Raw genomic sequence first — 17,617 nt, 5'->3', positions numbered from 1 at the left:
GTGTGTAGTGCTTAAATGGAGCAGAGACCGGCTCAGTGAGAAGGATCAAACCTTTGGAGGACGAAGAGAAGTTAGCCGAAATACCTTTTTTCAGCGTTGAAATAAGAAACCAGTGTGCGTCTGCTAGCTGCAAGCCATGATTGATATTTACCAGCACGCATGTCGTATTCCCCCGTCTCATTTCCCTTCTGACTGGGATCCAGCCCGTAGCTGCCTAGATCGTCCCATGTACTAGCAGGCCTATGTACTGCTGCATTGCAGAGATCTAGACGGGAGCAGCCCATCCCAGGTGCTCTGAGGCCACCAAGCACCTGGTGTGTGTGTGTGTGTGTGCGCGTGTGTGTGTGCAGCGGGCCGTGTCTCTCCATTGTCATGCTAACGCCCAGCTCCTGGTTAAGGTGCCCTTGGCTGTCTCAGCGCTCATTTGGGCTGCAGGTTACATCGTGCATGCTAAAGAACAGCCCAGACACCCCCCCCCCCCTCTGAGGGGAGGGGGGGCTCTCGCTCTTCCTGTTTAGAATTCACAGGACTCCGCTTCACAAGTTCCCAGTCGTCTGAATACTAAACGCCTCTCTCTCTCTCACACGCGCCTCACCATCTCGGCCCCTTTTAATGTGTTAAACACTGACCTGTTTTTCGGTTGCTGTCGTTTGCCGTTGAATGCCAGGCGAGTCATTAGATAAGCTTGTGTGTGTGACAGGTGAGTAGGGGACCTCATCACAGCGAGAAGGCCTGTTAAGACCGGTTTAACGACAGTTTAGTCATGGCCAAGAGAAAGAGACCCATGCTTAGTTTAACATTCACATTTATCACCTTGCTGCAAGGAATCCAGCAACATAAATATAATATGTCTGTACGATACTTGCCAGATACACAGTATCTCTCTGATTCCATGTTTAGAGCTTCAGAATAGGACAAAAGCCATTGTCAGCTTGGTTCCGGTCCAAGTCTTTCTGCATGGCTCAGAAAGCTGCTCCATTCTAGCCTGCAGCCCAGTCTACCCTGACCTAGCACCGCCTAGCCCAGTCTACCCTGACCTAGCACCGCCTAGCCCAGTCTACCCTGACCTAGCACCTCCTAGCCCAGCCCTAGAGAGGAAAGGAGCTGCAGCTCTCAGCTCAGATTCTCAAATCACTCAAGTCTGGCTTTGCTTTCCCTCCGTCGACCAGGGAAGCCAGCCTCTGTGCCCCCCTACACTCAACCCATCCCCCACGCACGCCTCCCCTCCCTCGCCTCCACCTTCCCGGTCAAGAGAAGTTTCCAGCGGATAAAAATACACCCATCCCTCCTCCCTTTATTCTCCCCCCTCCCCGTGTAAAGGTTATTCTGCAGTGCCACCGTGCAGCGCGCCGTTGCCATTGGTTACCAGCCTTGTTCAAAACATCATTTATTCAGGAATGTGCGGCGGACACAAAGAAGGGAGACGGCAGCGCGGGCTTAACCCCTCGCTCGCTGGAGCATGTTTTCCCCGGAATGGAGAACAAATTCTTTTGTGTGTTTCATAACAGTATTATCCTTTATCCACAATGTTTTTTTTGCAGCAGCATTTCTTTTGCATCTTGCCTTCTCTTATTTGGCAATTTAGCAACCTTGTTTTTGTTGAGGTGGTCGTGTATTTTCTAGAAAGATGTAACTTTCACAAAACATGGTGCCAACATGCTCATTGTCATCTCTCATCATACACGTTAGCGTGTGTGTGTAATATGTAAAAATACTGATACTAAACACTGACAGCATTGTCTTCCTGGTAACACTCTGCCACGACCTGAAACAGAGTTGTGTAATTCTTCTGCAGCAGCCTGGGTTGCCTGTCTTGTGGGGAGGTGTGTGTGTGTGTGTGTTTTTGAGTGAGAGAGGGCGAAAAGAGAGGAAGGAAGGAAAGGGTTATTCCCATTTTTCTCCCCCTCCCGCCTGCCTGTCTTCCAGCCGGGCTCATTTAAAGAGGGTGATGTCAGCACTATCTCCTCCTGCCCCAGGCTTCTTCAGACACACTCACAATGTATGCAATCTCCAACATTCCTCTCGCTCTCCCCACAGCCAATCAGCTGCTCAGAGCTGCGGGCGTGTGCCACCCCCTCCTCCCTCCCCCGCTCTGCAGAACCACAGTCGCTGCTGCAGAGAAGAATGGATTCTATTTCTTCTCTTTTCAGTCTTTTCTTCCCTTCCTCCTTCAGCTTATTTCCCGGAGAGCAGGAATGAGAGCGGGGGAGATGGAGGGGAGTTTATGTTGCGCTGTCTTTGAGCTGCAGTTGTTGTAATTGATTCTTTTACGTTTACCTTTAGCTGTGACTATGTTCTAGTTTTCCTAAAGCACAGGACTCGGAAGAGAGTCAAAGGTTCAGGAAACTTTTCGTATTTCATTTATGTTCACATTTGGACTATTCCTCTTTTCGTATTGCAGGCATTTGGCATAGTCTGTGTTAATGGCTGCATTGTTGTAGCTCTGTCCCGTTTCACTAAACCTCAGGCCAGAAGTTCAGGAGCCAACATAAGTCCTGGAGAGGTCGGGAGAGTTCACAGTACACCCTGTTTTATTGTGCTGCACATTTCTGCTCCTGGACAAAAGAGAATTCTAATGAGTATTCGGAGCCGTTGCCATGGAGACGCCCCATTCACAAGTTTTCCCGCCAAGACACAAGACCTCGGGTTAGGGGTCAGAGAGAGGGGTGGGATGCATGGAAGGAGGGGGGGGGGGTGGTTGCTGTTAGAAACCTGACCTGGATCAATATGGAGGTTGCCCCACCCTGTCCAGAAAGTCAACCGAGGGGGTGAAAAGGCTGGCAGTCTGTTGTAAATCTACACCCACCCCTCTTGTTTACATCATGTATCTGGCAGCCATCTTGTGTCAGCGTGCCACATGCCTGAGGCCACTGCTCTCCTTCTAGACAGTTCTAACACTCACTCACCCCCACACAAACACACACAAACCACTTTCTACTGCAGCACGGCTCACTAGGATGTCGTGGCTCACTAGGATATTGTGTCTGTATGTACTGTAGCAACTGGAGTACTGACTAAACATCGCAAACCCTTACCCAAACCCATATCATATAATAATATATATATAATATAACTAGACTGATGCCATAGAACAGAAAGACTCATACTATTATCTTCCAGTCGCCTCAGCAGAGAAGATGAAACCTCTGGAGCTCAGATAGGGAGGACATTTCCATATCTAAGGCCACACCATGGTGACATTATCTGGTGACATTTGGTGCCTCTCTGAAGAGTCTCGAACCCTCCCTCCCCCCAGACACTTTCCCTCTCTCTGTTGACAGGACAGGAAGGTGGCCTATCAGTGGACATTTCCCTGTGAAAGCGCCTCAGTAAGAAACAACAACACACACGCACAGACAGACGGACACATGCAGAATGTTCCAGTGTTGCCGCTGCAGTCACCTCCCACGTCACCACAGTGGAGCGTATTGTTTCCTGTCCTGCGTAACCCTGGCGACCCATCTGTTGTGTGAACGGGGCATGATGACTGCTAATTAAGAGGTGTGAGCTGTCTCTCCACTGTCGACACGTGAGAGACCTCACGTGCACACACCTCACGTGCACACACCTCACGTGCACACACCTCGCACAGCTTTCAAGTCTTTCAAAAAGGATAACTGGAATGATACCCGAGAGTTTCTGTCACTTACTAATCAGCTAATGAATGGAGCTCTTTCAAGGCTCCGATTAAAGCCACTCCATGCTGGCAACTGTAGATACTGACGAATAGGTCAGGCTCTGTGCGGACTCAAACATATTTAGTATATGTAAAAACATTCATCAATTATAAATCGGTACAATGCTCAGAATATGAGATGTCAGGTTATTGGACTATTAGCATGGCTTGTCTGAGTGACTCCTTGGAGGTCTTAGGTCTGTTGTGTCTAGGCTTGTTTCTTTAGGAAAGACCAAGCCCAGTCTCTCAGGTAAGATCATCAGATAAGACAGGCTTACTTTGTTTCCGGACAAAGCTGGCTGCAAAACGGTCTGCCTGGTTTCACTTTAGCCCATACTGTGGAATGTGCCTGACACTTTGAGACACGGGAACAGGTCTTGTAGAATCATAACTAGTCCAGTTTCAGACCCCTATCTTTTGAATGGGCTTTCTTTGTAAGAAGTCATGGATTTTGTAGATGCTGTTGTGCTCATCAGACATTCGTGATAATGTCCAGTGATAATATCCAGCTGGAATAATACACATACTCTCACATTGTGTTCGACCACAATATATTTCCACCTCAGAGTGCTGTAGAGATTCAGTACCCCAGAGCTTGTACACTGTATCTTTCTGTCTTACTGCCTATTCAGCGCAGTCTCTCTGCATTCAGGCTGCTGTGTTTTGAATACACACACACACCCGTCAGAAACATATGGCCCTTTCTGCAGCAGACAAAGAGCCAATACTGTAGCCTTCCAGTTAACACACACACACACATTGACACCCCCCACACGCACACATTTGAGACTTGAGTCTCTTTCTGCTGTAGTCAGCAGGATCAAGGTCTGAAACAATCTCTCTCCCCGGGTCAGATAAATCCTGCCTACGATGGTAATAAGCTGGGTTTAGGCTGGTGCAGGGCTACTTTCCAGGTCCACTCCTTGCAATTGTAGTTGGTGGTTCAGAGGGCTTGGAAACCACGCGGGCTTTACACTAATGTAGCTGAATAATACGCTTCTACTACTGTAAATGAACATGTTGAAGTACTGACCAGGAGTAGGTTACATGTGGAGATTTGATTATGTTTGTGTTGTTTCTGTCTTCGAGCTTTAAAGATGGTGATTGACGTGGGTTAGAATGTACTCTGTGTTCCTCTTATCCAAAGTATCGACAGATTAGACAAACGTGGAATTATTAAGTCAAGTATAGCAATTTCTTTTGATTGACCATTTTGCCATCTCACAGCTGCTTTCTAAATTCAGTGCCAGCGCAGCAGCCATCCAATAATAACATCTACGATAGACCAGACTTGTTACCCATGGCAACATCTCATGCTGTCATGAACGGTTGCACAGTAACCTGGGCTACTGCCTACAAAGGTTCCTGTTACCATGGCAACGGAGCCAGCGCGTGAAGCTGATTGGATGTCATCCATTCTCTTTTTCCTGCCTTCCTTAAAGCTCCGAGTTTTATTTGAGCTTTTTACATTTATTTAACCATTTTCTCTGTGAGTCTTTGAATGTCAACTTGAATGGGACATTTCAGGTCAAGACAGAGACTAAAATTATTTATCTTGATGAATTTATTGATGAATCACCGTCTTCCAAATATATAGTATATTTCAATTCTCCAGAAACTGCACAAGTGTGTCTCTAGTCCTAGTATGTAGAACCCCAGGTCACCTGAGGTCATGATTGTGTCTTACCTCATGTTATTCTCTTATTTATGTCCTGAACATGGCCAGAATAGTGAGGTCGTAATGCAGGTATCACAAGGTCTGGCAGCCCTTGTGTGCACTGCCATGAGGACTCCTGCTGGCCGTGCTGTGGTAGTGCAGCCATCCAACCAACAGCAGCCATCTTCCCTTTGCTGCTTTTACACAAGTACTGCAGGGACTTTGTACACACACGTTATGCCGGGGAGGCGAGAGGACTTGGCCACTTTTCTCTCCTACCTCCATCTCCGCTAGCGTAGAACTCTGTCCTGATACAACTGCTTCTCTTCCTCCACCTTCTCTTCTTCCTCCTCCACCTTCTCTTCTTCCTCCTGCGTCTTCTCTTTCTCCTCCTGCTCCTCCTCTTTCTCTTCCTCCTCCAACCCCTCCCTCATGGCATCACTTGTAGAATGGTGATAGTGGCCGAGTTGCCGTGGCCGCAGATTCCTTCCTGTAAATGCAGCTACGTAGCTCAGCTCCTGGTAGGGGGCGGGACTACAACCGAGCTCTGGAGAAGTGATCGATGATGCTCCATTGAGCTCGTTTAGACCAGAGGTGTGGTGCAAATGAATGGTAAAGGTGGACAAGCATGTACTGCAGATGGGTGTCTGGGAGGTCTGGTGGTTGCTGTGTGGCGTCTTGCTGCCTTGTCAGTAAGAGGCTGTGAGGGCCTGGGTGGGATGGAGGGAGCAGGGATGGAGGGAGCAGGGATGATGGGAGCAGGGATGATGGGAGCAGGGATGGAGGGAGCAGGGATGGAGGGAGCAGGGATGGAGGGAGCAGGGATGGAGGGAGCAGGGATGGTGGGAGCAGGGATGGAGGGAGAAGGGATGGAGGGAGCAGGGATGGAGGGAGAAGGGATGGAGGGAGCAGGGATGATGGAGGTAGCGAGGACAAAGAGCAATGGCGGAGGATGGAGATTGTTGTGGAGGTTGGTGGGGTAGAGCTTCTAATGCCATCTCAGTGTGACAAGCGAGGATGACACAGAACTACTTAGATGCAGACTGGTAGTTGCGTCGGCGGTAATGGAGTCCTGATGGCCTGATGAAGGGTACTCCCTCGGAGAAAGCACGGCTGCATTCTCTTCACCCCCTGTTGTTCTGCCCAGAAGACGTGTTTCTTTCTGCCTGGGAGAGCTTCTAGGGGAGAATGCCGTCGCTCCATCACACGGTCTGTCTCCCGTCTGCATAATCAAAGCTGGTTTATCCCGTTCACTGCCTGGGGAGAGGAGAGGAGAGGAGAGGAGGGGAGGGGAGGGGAGAAGAGGGGAGAGGAGAAGAGGGGAGAGGAGAAGAGGGGAGGGGAGGGGAGAGGAGAAGAGGGGAGAGGAGGGCGAAACGACATGCTCCCTCTCTGAATCATCGTACGTGCCGTGGGGCCTGGAGAGGAATGCCAGATGACGGCCTCCTGAACTAATCTGACAGTAGAACCGCCCCCCCCTGAAACCCCGGCCAGCATTAATATGGATGGACCCACGGTGCCTCTTCTCTCATTTGAAACAGACTTTTTCATTCATTTGAAAAAATGTATTGCACGAGCTTTGTATTAACACGGGCTAAATATTATAAATATTAATGAGGATGCGTGCTGTGTGGGGTGGGTGGTTGGTTGGGGGTTGGTGTGGGTGGTTGTGCTTTAATAACAAGCATATGGCGCTTCAAGGCGAGTTGGGCACTGGGCTAGGATAAGGGGGTGACAGGGGTGCGGCAGAGCAGTGAGCTGAATACTAATAGGTCAGAAATACCTCTGTACTGGTCTCCATGTCCTCTGTATTGTCGTATCCCTCCCTTCTCCTGTTAGGTTTGGTCCGGATAGAGGACGATGTGTGTTAGGTTTGGTCCGGATAGAGGAGGATGTGTGTTAGGTTTGGTCCGGATAGAGGAGGATGTGTGTTAGGTTTGGTCCGGATAGAGGAGGATGTGTGTTAGGTTTGGTCTGGATAGAGGAGGATGTGTGTTAGGTTTGGTCCGGATAGAGGAGGATGTGTGTTAGGTTTGGTCCGGATAGAGGAGGATGTGTGTTAGGTTTGGTCCGGATAGTGTGATGCATGTTCCTCTTCACAGCTTTATGGAAACAGGTAGAAGAATAAATCGCAAATCTTGTTTTGTTTCACTGTCATCATTAGACTGAATGTAGATGGAACGTTCTCTACTAAATGGCCGAGAGAGAAAGATCGTGTAAAGGAGAGAAAGGGACAGAGAGAGGAAAAAGGTGAAGGGGAGGTGAAATGTAATGGCCTGTTGACGGTTAATAAATGGTTCAGTATGAAAACCGTTGAACCGTGAGAAAGTATTGATCAGCTCCGCAGTCTCAGAGCTAGTGTGATGTGTGGCATGATAAGAAAGATATGTATTATCGATCCATGCCTCATATTCACTCTCAAACTGCCATCACTTTATAGATTTTCCATCGCGCTGTCGTCAACCGAGCGTCGTTTCTCTATTTCTTTCTCCCTCTCACACATGAGCACAGCCACACACAGCCACGCACAGCCACGCACAGCCTTAGAGTGAGCCAATCTGCTCGAATTTTTTTTTGTTCTTTTTTTTTGGCAGGGGACATTTGCATACACTGACCTCTAATTGGAGCATTTGTCCCTGAGACTCTGTATCACCCAATCAATGTAAGCAAGATCAAAAGAACTGGCATCACCAACACCCCCCCACACACACACCCACACGCACACAGGCACACACACACAGAGACATGCATGCACACACAGTCCCCCTCTTCAAATGGATTAGCTGGTTGTGAGGCATCTTGTGGCTGATTGAAGACGCAGGGCTGAGTGGAATACATCAAAGTTGGCGCAGTTGCCGTCTGACATTTCCCTTCATGATTATTTATTGGTACCCTCCTCGTCCACACACACTCTCTCACTCTCCTTCGCTCTGTCACACACTCCCCTCACACACACACACAACCTGAGAGGGGAAAATCAGCATCTGTTCTCTGTCTCAGGTGTCCTCAGATGCCAGACCCACAAGGACAAAGTCCATATTACCCACCCCTAGGAACGACTCTGCTGCTGTGCCATGCAGGATGTTTCTGTCTCCGGACGCATGAATCTCTCTGTCTGGAACCTCTAGACTATGTATGGTGTCCTTGAACGCAGGCTTCCACTGTTACCAGGACCAGACCATATATAGAAAGCCCTAACCTGCTCCTGCCTAGTCCCTGTCCTGACTAAGACTGATAGTACAGTACAGCGTGTCCTAACCTGGATTTTCCCCTCTCTGTCGGCCCACAGGGACGCACACCCGCAACAGGAGACTTTCAGGGTTTCCACGGCAACCCTGGGCCAACCTTCCAGCTCAGCGCCAGCTAATCACGGCGACAACTCGGCAGTAGAAAGAGCCAATCGGATGCTAAAGGACCTGGGGCGCCTCAAGGCCGAGATGCGCACCCTGCTGACGGTGAGACAGTGCAGGGACGGAGCTAATGGAATAATCCTCAAATCAGTGCCAACTCCACCCTCCTGGCATGCCGGGATATATAAATCAAATACACCTTCATTACGTCAAACTTAAAAGCTGGTTTCCCAGGCACCGAACCTCGTTACGAGAGAGACGGATAGTTGTGGGCTGTGCGTCAGATCGATGTGGTACCACGCTAGTTTGCCGGTTTGATCGTGCTTCTCTTCCACCCCACCGCCTCTAACAGCTTCTGAGCCCCACTCGGCTGCCTGCACCACCGCAGTCAGGAGATCTCTTGCTGCGGCCCTTCACTGTCACTCTGCCTTCAGTACCTCTGGGCTTCAGTATGGTAATGTCCTAGTAGCTGCCGCACCACCTATCTCTATCTCTCTAGCACCGCTGTGGCAGAGGCAATGAGATTACCTCCTCCTCCCAGTTATTGGTTGGCGTACGTGTGCAGAATTGTGTGTGTATGTATGTGTGTGTGTGTGTGGCAGTGCGTGGGTGTGTGCGTGCAGATTTGTGTGTGCGCATGGCAGTGTGTGTGTGTGTGGGGTGTGGAGGCAGTGCGCGTGCAACTTCCTCTTGGCAGCTCCTCTACTTCCTCTAAGTGGGCCAATGTCATCGTCTGTATTCAGCCGTGAGACGACAAGCTAATCTAATTGGTCCTTTAGCTCTGATGAAATCAAGCCAGAGACACAAGTGTGACTTGTATTTCAATGAACCGACACCAATTTACAATTGTGTCTCCAGTCGTCTCCTCACATCCTCCTCCACTCCCCCCCGCTCGCCTTTAATAAATGACAGCTCGCTCTATCCTGGCCCAGCATGGAGTGTGGCGGGCTGCTTTTCCCCTCCATCTTGTCACATGGTAGCTGGGCTAGTAAGGCCCAGTGATTTCCCGTCAGCCGGCATGTCTGTCTGTCTGTCTGTCTGTCCGTCTCTGCCAACCCACATGCCTGTTGTGTGTCTGTCTGTCGGCCGACATGTCTGTCTGTCTGTCAGCAGCCGGAGACAATAGAGCTGAAGAAGCAGGGAAGGAATGCTGATGTGCTCACTGCTGTCTCACTGTCTGTACGTGTGTGTGTGTCTGTGTGTGTGTGCGTGTGCGCACGTCCCTTTTTCTCTGTCGTATTTCCAGACAGGAGATGCTTTCCCTGGGCAGATCAGCAGGGACACGGCCCAGCCTAGCTCTGGCAGTCCCAGCAGCACCAACCGACCGCCTGCTCCCCACATCCCCGCTGCCCCCGCCGCCACCCTCCCTCCCCCTGCCGGCTCCGTGGTGGGTTACCATGGCAACCCTCGCCTCTGCAGTGCCAGTCCTCCTCTCCCCTCCTCTCCCCTCTTCTCCTGCCCCCTCCTCTCCCCTCTTCTCCTGCCCCCTCCTCTCTTCTGTCTTTTCCATATGTCCAGTAGCAGATAAATCAGTGGTGTTATCTGTGTTGTACACACGGACACAGGACGACACTCAGTGACAGCTGAGGAAAGCCTCATCCATGTCATTAGCTGCTCCTGTAGATAGAGACACAGGACGGGGCGCGTGTGTGTGTTTGTTGGTGGTTGGGTCTTCTATTTTTGAACACCTGCTCCAAATTGGTCTAAGGATTGACTTGGCTCGAAGATTGGGCAAAGTGACAGAGTTGCTGTCGGGAGACGTGAGATGGAGGACAAGCTGGCTGCAGAGGCTAGCAGAGCGCCTGCAGGAGGCACTGGGGGAGGGAGGGAGAGAGGGAGGGAGAGGGAGGGATGGAGGGGAGGAGGGGGTCAGGCTGACACCACCCTGGCCGACACCACCCTGGGAGCAGAGAGAGACCCCAGACCAGGGCTCTGTTTGATCCATGCGTAGACGCGTGTGATGTCGAGTATGAAAGAAAAGACCTTGGAAGGGAATCACAGCGATGCAGCACGATGGGCAGAGAGAGAGAGACCGAGACAGTGAGAGAGAAGGCAGAACGAGGAGGTTTATTGAGATAGATTACGTCTGAACCAGCGATGGCTCCCTTTGTTTCGCTCTCATCGCCACAGGGCAGAGGAGAGGGCTGTTTGTTAGATGTGTCAGCTGGGAGTGCACTGCAGGCTCTAGAAAACACACCTCTCCCTCTGTCTTTCTCTTTTTTCCCTCTCTCTCCCTTTTCTGACCTAAAGTGACTGTCCAACTCCCACGTTCTAGAACATTGTCCCAAACTTCTGTTTTCGGTTTCCACTGCCTATCAAAGTTATTACTTTACTAACATGGTTGTTTACATTGATGTATTGATTCATGTTCCTGTCTGATTGATGACCGTTATATGACCACAAATGGATGTATGTGTATATATTGATAGGTTGAGCAAATAGTCAGCAAATTGGATCAGCTATGTTGTATTATATCATGTATGCATTGTGTTCCATGGAAATGTGCTGCATTGTGTCGTCTTGTATTGTATTGTGCTTTATCCTTTCGCAGCCATCCCAGAATGCAGCAGTAGAAGTGGTATCTCCGTCCGTTCCCCCCCTCCCACTCCCCCGCCCCGGACCCCCCCCGCTCCAGAGGAACCCCCCAGTGCCGTCCATGTTTGAGGACGCCGAGAAGGTTCTCCGGCAGGTCCAGAGGAACAAGAAGGTTCTAGAGGAGAACCTGCAGGCCATGCTGAGGGTCAAGGAGGGAGAGCTTCTCCACTGCCAGCTGGAGGCTCTTGCAAATAACAGGTAAACATACATGCAACCTGGCTGTCCCCCATGCCTGTCCATTGACCCCAGCACCAGCCTGCTGGTGTGTCGTACAAAGCACCTGTGATATCAGGATCACCTGTCTTGTTTTTCTGAACAACATGTTGAATCCCCCTAGAACACTCAGCTGGTAGCTGTGGGTTGTTGTTGTCGAGCTGAGAGTCTCAAAAGGGTGTATTGGGTACGCCGGGGTATTGACGAGAGGGATGAGCTGTGTGTGTGCGCCTGTGTGTGTGTGTGAATTGTGTCTCCCAGTTGATTGGCAGGTGGCCTCAGAGCGTTATGCCGGCAGTGAAGGGGCTAAGCCAAACAGAACTATCAGCTTAGATTGACAGCTGTCAGGGGGCAAGACGAGCCCTCATCATCACATCACTGCCAGCCCAAGTTCTGCTCTGTCTGCTCTCTCCCTCTTTCCCCTCTCTTTCTTTCTTTTCATCTCTCTCTCTCTCTGCCAGTTTGATCCGTTTCATGTGAGACGCCAGTTGTGAGTGGTGCGCTCAGGTGCTCCCTCCCTCCGGAGGTCAACAGCACCTGGGAGAGAGAGAGAGAGAGCGAGCGACTGAAAGGGGAGGAGAGACGGAGACAGACAGAAAGAAAGGAGAGCGAGCATCCGCTGCTTCGCTGGAATAAATGTTGTCTAATTAATAGGATGATACAGAGATGAGTGACACTACCTTTGTTTCCGTTCCCATGAATATGCATCAGCAGACTATTACGGCTACCTGTTACCATGGAAAATGTGAGGAGGCCGTTCAGCAGACTACTGCCACTGGGTTTTGCTGTGAGGCTGCCACAGTGTTGGCTAAGGGCTGACTATATATCAGTGTACCTATGTTGGGGACTTCTGGCCTGTCACTAGCAGTCTCTGGCAGTTTTTATGTCTACATTTCCAACCTCATCTGGGCCAAAGACTGAATGACTGTCTGGCTGACTGACTGGCTGACTGATTGGCTGTCTGACTGTCTGACCTTCAAACAGACAGAAGAGGAGAGAGAGCAGATGTTGCTGCAGCTGTATCCACAGGCGAGTGCAGAGTTGTCTAACAGAGGCCTCTGAGGCCATGTCTCCGTCTTGAGGCTGTGACTGGCATTCACACTTCACTATAATGTTCTCCTTGGAGCGGGGGGGGGGTGTCTTTGGAGTGTCTGGAGGCGCGAGGAGAGAGAGGGGGAGGGGTGATAGATGTGGATGGGGATAGAGAGAAGTTGAACCTCATATGAAGAAAAACTAGATAGGAAAACGAAATAGCTTTCATTTAAATGGTATCACAGGCCTCTCCTGTGCTGAGTAACTGCCCTGCGTTATCCTGGCTGTGAGGGAGGTGTTGCATCACACACTGTGGACAAGCCCCGTGATACACAGCCCCATTAGAAAAGACAGACGGGAGATGGAGGAAGTTAGTGATGATGATCCGCCCCAATTCACACACAGGCGCGCATCAACACACACACAGAGCGGAAGCCAGAGAAGAGAATGTCAGACCACATGCTAATCGCCTTCAAAATGGCAGTCGCCGCAATCAGCTCCCTGTGTTAATGTCAGAGTCACTGAAAACACAAACACACTGATTGATGCCCCCCACACACATGCACGCACACGCACATATACACCCTCCCTCTAATGGCTTTGATCTCCTCCTCAGTAGAAAGGTCACATGGCTGCCGCTGCCAGATGCTCCCCGCGGTTCCGCCACGGAGCAGAGCTGAACTCTGGGTTATGATGACATCACTGTGTGTGTGTGTGTGGGGGGGGGGGGGGGGGGGGGGAGGTTCGACGTGATGGATTCAGCCATTTGTGGCCGTGACAGTGCAGAACGGGGCGGGGGCGGGACTTAATGGCCAGCATCCATTTCAGCCAAATATTAATGAATTCATTTGCGATCCAAAATGGCTCCCCACGTCTCCTTCAGCGTGTGGACTGATCCCCCTGGTCCTCAGCTCTCTGGAAGGAGAGTGGCAGGCCAGCCTAATGGCTACACTATGTGTCCACCACCACAGCAGCAGCCGTTAGCTGAGGAGAGGGCCCCGTCTTGGAACAGTTGCCCTTGGCCTTTGGCGGGTTCCCTGGGCTCTTTGTGACCCCTGCTGATGTAGAAGGCTCTCCTGACCCTTGTCTTGGACCACTGCCCCGCATGGATCAGTGCCAATGCAGAACACTGAGTTTCAATGACAATACTGAGCCCTGCCTCTCATACATGTCTCCAAGCTCTTGCCCGCACCTTTTGCCTTACAACTCTGTTGGTCGGACTGGTGTGTGTGGGGGTTTGGTAGCAGACAGAGATTAGATATATAGACTGTCTGATGGATTATAAATCAGATCGATTACAAAGATTCATTTCAAGGCCTCTGTCATGAGTTGTGACCTTTTGTTGATTTTCTGTAGGAATTAATAGCGTGCTGGGTGAATAGTCCTGATTGAACATCCATACTTGGAATCTAACGGTGTTCTAGAACTCCTCAATTCCAGAATCTAGTTTATTTTCCTCCACCAAATTGCTTGTATCTGTAAGATTTACACTCCAGCTCTCCCATTGTTTCTCCAGTTTGATTCTCATCTCTCTCAACACACTGACTTCATTTTCCCCCAGTGAGGAGCGGACAGGCAGACATGGCTGGAGTCAGGTGGCTGAGCGGTTAGGGAAGCGGGCTAGTAATCAGAAGGTTGCCAGTTCGATTCCAGGCCGTGCCAAATGACGTTGTGTCCTTGGGCACGGCCGCGGGGGGTATGTCCCTGTACTTACTGTAAGTCGCTCTGGATAAGAGCGTCTGTTAAATGACTAAATGTAAATGTAAATGGCTGCAGGCTGCTAGCGAGGACAAAACAGTTGTTTGGGGTTTTGGGGCAAGGATTTGTCCTCTCCGCTTGGTTCCGTTTGGGCTGAAAGGCTAGTCAGATAGACAGAGCTCGGAGACAGTAGCAATAACGTTTGATTTCAGACTGCAGACCTTCTTCTAATAGGGACAGCTGTTACCAGCCTTCATTAGGGCTTTGTCTATGATCCTGTTACTGATGGCTTGACCCTGAAGTTATTCTCCTCTGCCGGCTGTAGAGCTGGGTAGCTGACAGCTTGTGGATAGCTGGCCAGCAGTGTATTCTGCCCAGCAACCCAGAGTTTCCCTTCTGCATCTCAATGAAGCTCTGACGACATGGAGCAAGGTTCTGGCTGTGCCAGGAGAATAGGTCTGATCCCAAGCGTTTCCAACAAATAATCACTGCATCATCTCCATTACACCTTTTTCTTTCATAGTGATCTGTGTTGTAGTTACCTGGCCAGTGCCTAACAAGAAGTATTTCTGGTGTTAGAAGATGGAGAGGGTCCTTTAATGTCGATGACACGATTTGTCGATAAGAAACAGCCAATCACATGCTCTCCTAATTTCTGGGCAAATTATAAATTGCTTTTAAAATTGTCACCTGATCAGACAAGTGGGGCACAGGTCTCTCTGTGCTGGGAGTCACTTGAGTCGTGCCAGGGCTAGCGTCACAGTCTCTGCACAGGGACAACCATGTGGTTTGACACAGGGACACCATAGAAGAAGGTCAGTAATGTGTCTGTGATTCTGCACAGGGACACCACAGAAGAAGTGAGGATCAAGAAGACGGTGGATGCTTGGATCAAGGCCCTGAGTAAAGACATAGAGGTGAGACTGTCTCAAGGTCATACTAAATTTCAACAGATACTGATTTGACAGTATCTTTATAATTCAAATACAGCTCTATTCTAGTGGTGGTATAAATGTGACCAACATATCTTATACGATGTGAAGTTTCCAAATGACAAATGTTGTGTGATGTGAGTATTTCAGTAATGTCTCCAGCCCAGTCCAGTCTGACCTATTTTTTTGTAAATCTTCCTCTCAGTTGTGCTCTGAAACATCTTAAGCTTTTATGCTAAAATGTGTTCCTGGAGTCTGCCCCTCTATCGGAGGGGGTCTAGACTCCTGCCGGGACCTAACTCATCACTTCTACTGACTGCTCTGCAGAAGAGCAGAGCGAGAGATTCTCACTTATTTTGCTTAGAGAAAAATTGTCCTCTGACTCATTTGAGAATTAAACCAAAGTAGCGTAGTCAATACAAAGTTCCCCGTCTCATCCCCGGTTCAGGAATAAAGCTCCTTAGAGGAGGGTTTTGATCCCAGCGTTTCTTCCAGAGCAGACATGAGACATGAGGCAGGCCTGTGATCAGCTGGATGCCTCAGAGACTCCCTGCCTCCCGGGCTGCACCACAGATCTATAACCCATCTGCAGAAACCAGAGGAGACGTTTGTTCCCATTAAGGCTCACGGTCAGAGTCTGGTCTGCTACATGAGCTGTGGAAGCGTTTAAACCTTCTGAAGCCTATCTTTTAGCAGCTGTTGAAACCTCTCAATATCCTCTGAAGCCTTTCTCCGTCTCAGTCTTCGGCCGGAAAGTCAATATTCATTTGTCCTCAACGACAGCCTGCTATATATACTACACTATGGTCCTCCTCAAGTACACCGGCCATTTACCGTTTTATCTTTCTTTATACCCCCCCGCCGTCCCCCTTTTTCTTTATTTCTCTCTTTCTCTCGTGCGCTCTCTCTCCTTCTCCAGACTGAAGCAGCTGGGCAGGACCTGGCAGCTCAGTGTCGACCCAGAGAGAGAGATGCTGCAGCCCCTACTGCTGCCCAGAAGAAGACCACTGGGACCAGAGAAGAGAGAGGGAAGGATATGCTCAGAACAGCAGGAACTAAATCCTCTGGTAGAGTGCCCAGGGGACAGTCGGGCAAGACTGAGGAGAAAACCAAAAGCACCCACCCCAGTGCAAAACTGAGACCAGCTCAACACATGGTGAGCCAGACGGTGTTTGGGATATGTTGAATTGACACACGTAATATGATCCTGAGAAGGAATTTACCAACCTGGGTGTTTCAAGCACCATTCTCCACTAATGAGTCACACAGGAACATATAACACACCCCATTCAAAGTCTAGAAGGTCGTGCTATAATTCAGCGACACAATCCTCTCTTTGACTCCAGCTTGTTATCTGTCTTTAGACCCTAACTCTTCCTTTGTTTTGTCTTTCCTGACTAAACCCTCTGTTGACAGTGTTTTATACATGGTGTGTGTTGACAAATGAACGCTACCCAAGAGAACAATAACGCCTCCGCGCTAGCTCACGTAGCCTAGCTGGCTAATCTGCCCATCTGGATACAAACAGCCTGATTGTGCCCTGCTAGCCTGCTAGCCATCACACCAGTTCCCTCCAAACAAGCTGCTTGCGGCAGCCATATGTCGCTTCTCATGTCGATTAGCAATAAATAAGGAGCAGAATGGAGCGGGCAGACAGAGGACAGAGCCTGCTTATCTCCCAGGGACATGCCCTCTCTGACTAATGGAGCAGGGTTGCCATGAAGCTGAAAACAGCATGCCAAACCTGGCAACGCACTACAGAGAAACCCAGCAACACCGGATTCAGGGTCTTGTGTTTGTGTGCAGACCTTGAGAGGGTTCTTTATGGCCCACAAGCAGGATCGGTGGACAACACCACAAGCGACTCTGACCCCAAGGACGAGAGCCCGATTGTGTAACTGAAGCAATGTGTGGCTCACAGGGGTGCTACAGCCTGTCACAGAGCAGAGCTCACTCTAGTTCACATTCATGTCCAGAATGGCCGAGTTTCGGTCTGCAGGTGTGCTTGCAGTGCTGCTGCAGCGTTGCAGCTGCATGCGATGCTGCAGTGTGTGATGCTGCGGTGCGTGATGCTGCGGTGCGTGATGCTGCGGTGCGTGATGCTGCGGTGTGTGATTCTGCAGTGTTGTGTCGTATCAGCAGGCCCAGGCCCGATCGGTGGAGGAGGAGGAGAGGCCAGGAGATGATGGAGATGATGGTGCTGGGGAGGACTACCTGGTGAAGCTGTATGGGAAGGCCCTGTATGAAGGCCACAGGAGGACGCTGAAGAAAGGGCCCTACCTACGCTTCAGCTCCCCCTCTCCCAGGTCCAGGGGCCCCAGACCCAGGGTGGTGGAGAGCGTGAGGGGTGAGGGATCCAGCTCCACAGTGGATGTTTATTCCAGCTTTTCAGATGATGAAATGATGCTCTTTTGATGCCCCCCCCCCCCCCTCTTCTCTGAGGACTCTTACTTGTGCACTGTCA

The 17,617-nt window shown here is 50.2% G+C and overlaps 1 protein-coding gene across 2 annotated transcripts in view; it reads left to right on the top strand.

Moving 5' to 3' along the window:
* Positions 1-17,617, top strand: part of kiaa0586 (KIAA0586 ortholog) — a 64,351-nt gene that overhangs the window by 13,161 nt on the left and 33,573 nt on the right. Inside the window, exons 10-15 of one of the 2 annotated variants that reach the window (XM_062469174.1) lie at positions 8,623-8,788; positions 9,930-10,070; positions 11,235-11,476; positions 15,066-15,138; positions 16,073-16,309; positions 17,296-17,500. In XM_062469174.1, coding sequence (XP_062325158.1) covers positions 8,623-8,788; positions 9,930-10,070; positions 11,235-11,476; positions 15,066-15,138; positions 16,073-16,309; positions 17,296-17,500 — 1,064 coding nt within the window. Of the gene's footprint in view, positions 1-8,622; positions 8,789-9,929; positions 10,071-11,234; positions 11,477-15,065; positions 15,139-16,072; positions 16,310-17,292; positions 17,501-17,617 lie in introns of both variants that reach the window. The other variant, XM_062469173.1, reaches the window with a different exon arrangement.

This window comes from Osmerus eperlanus, chromosome 9 (assembly GCF_963692335.1).
Source record: "Osmerus eperlanus chromosome 9, fOsmEpe2.1, whole genome shotgun sequence".
Lineage (NCBI taxonomy): Eukaryota > Metazoa > Chordata > Actinopteri > Osmeriformes > Osmeridae > Osmerus > Osmerus eperlanus.
The sequence above is the reverse complement of the archived record's forward strand: the minus strand, read 5'-3'. Positions and strand labels throughout refer to the sequence as shown.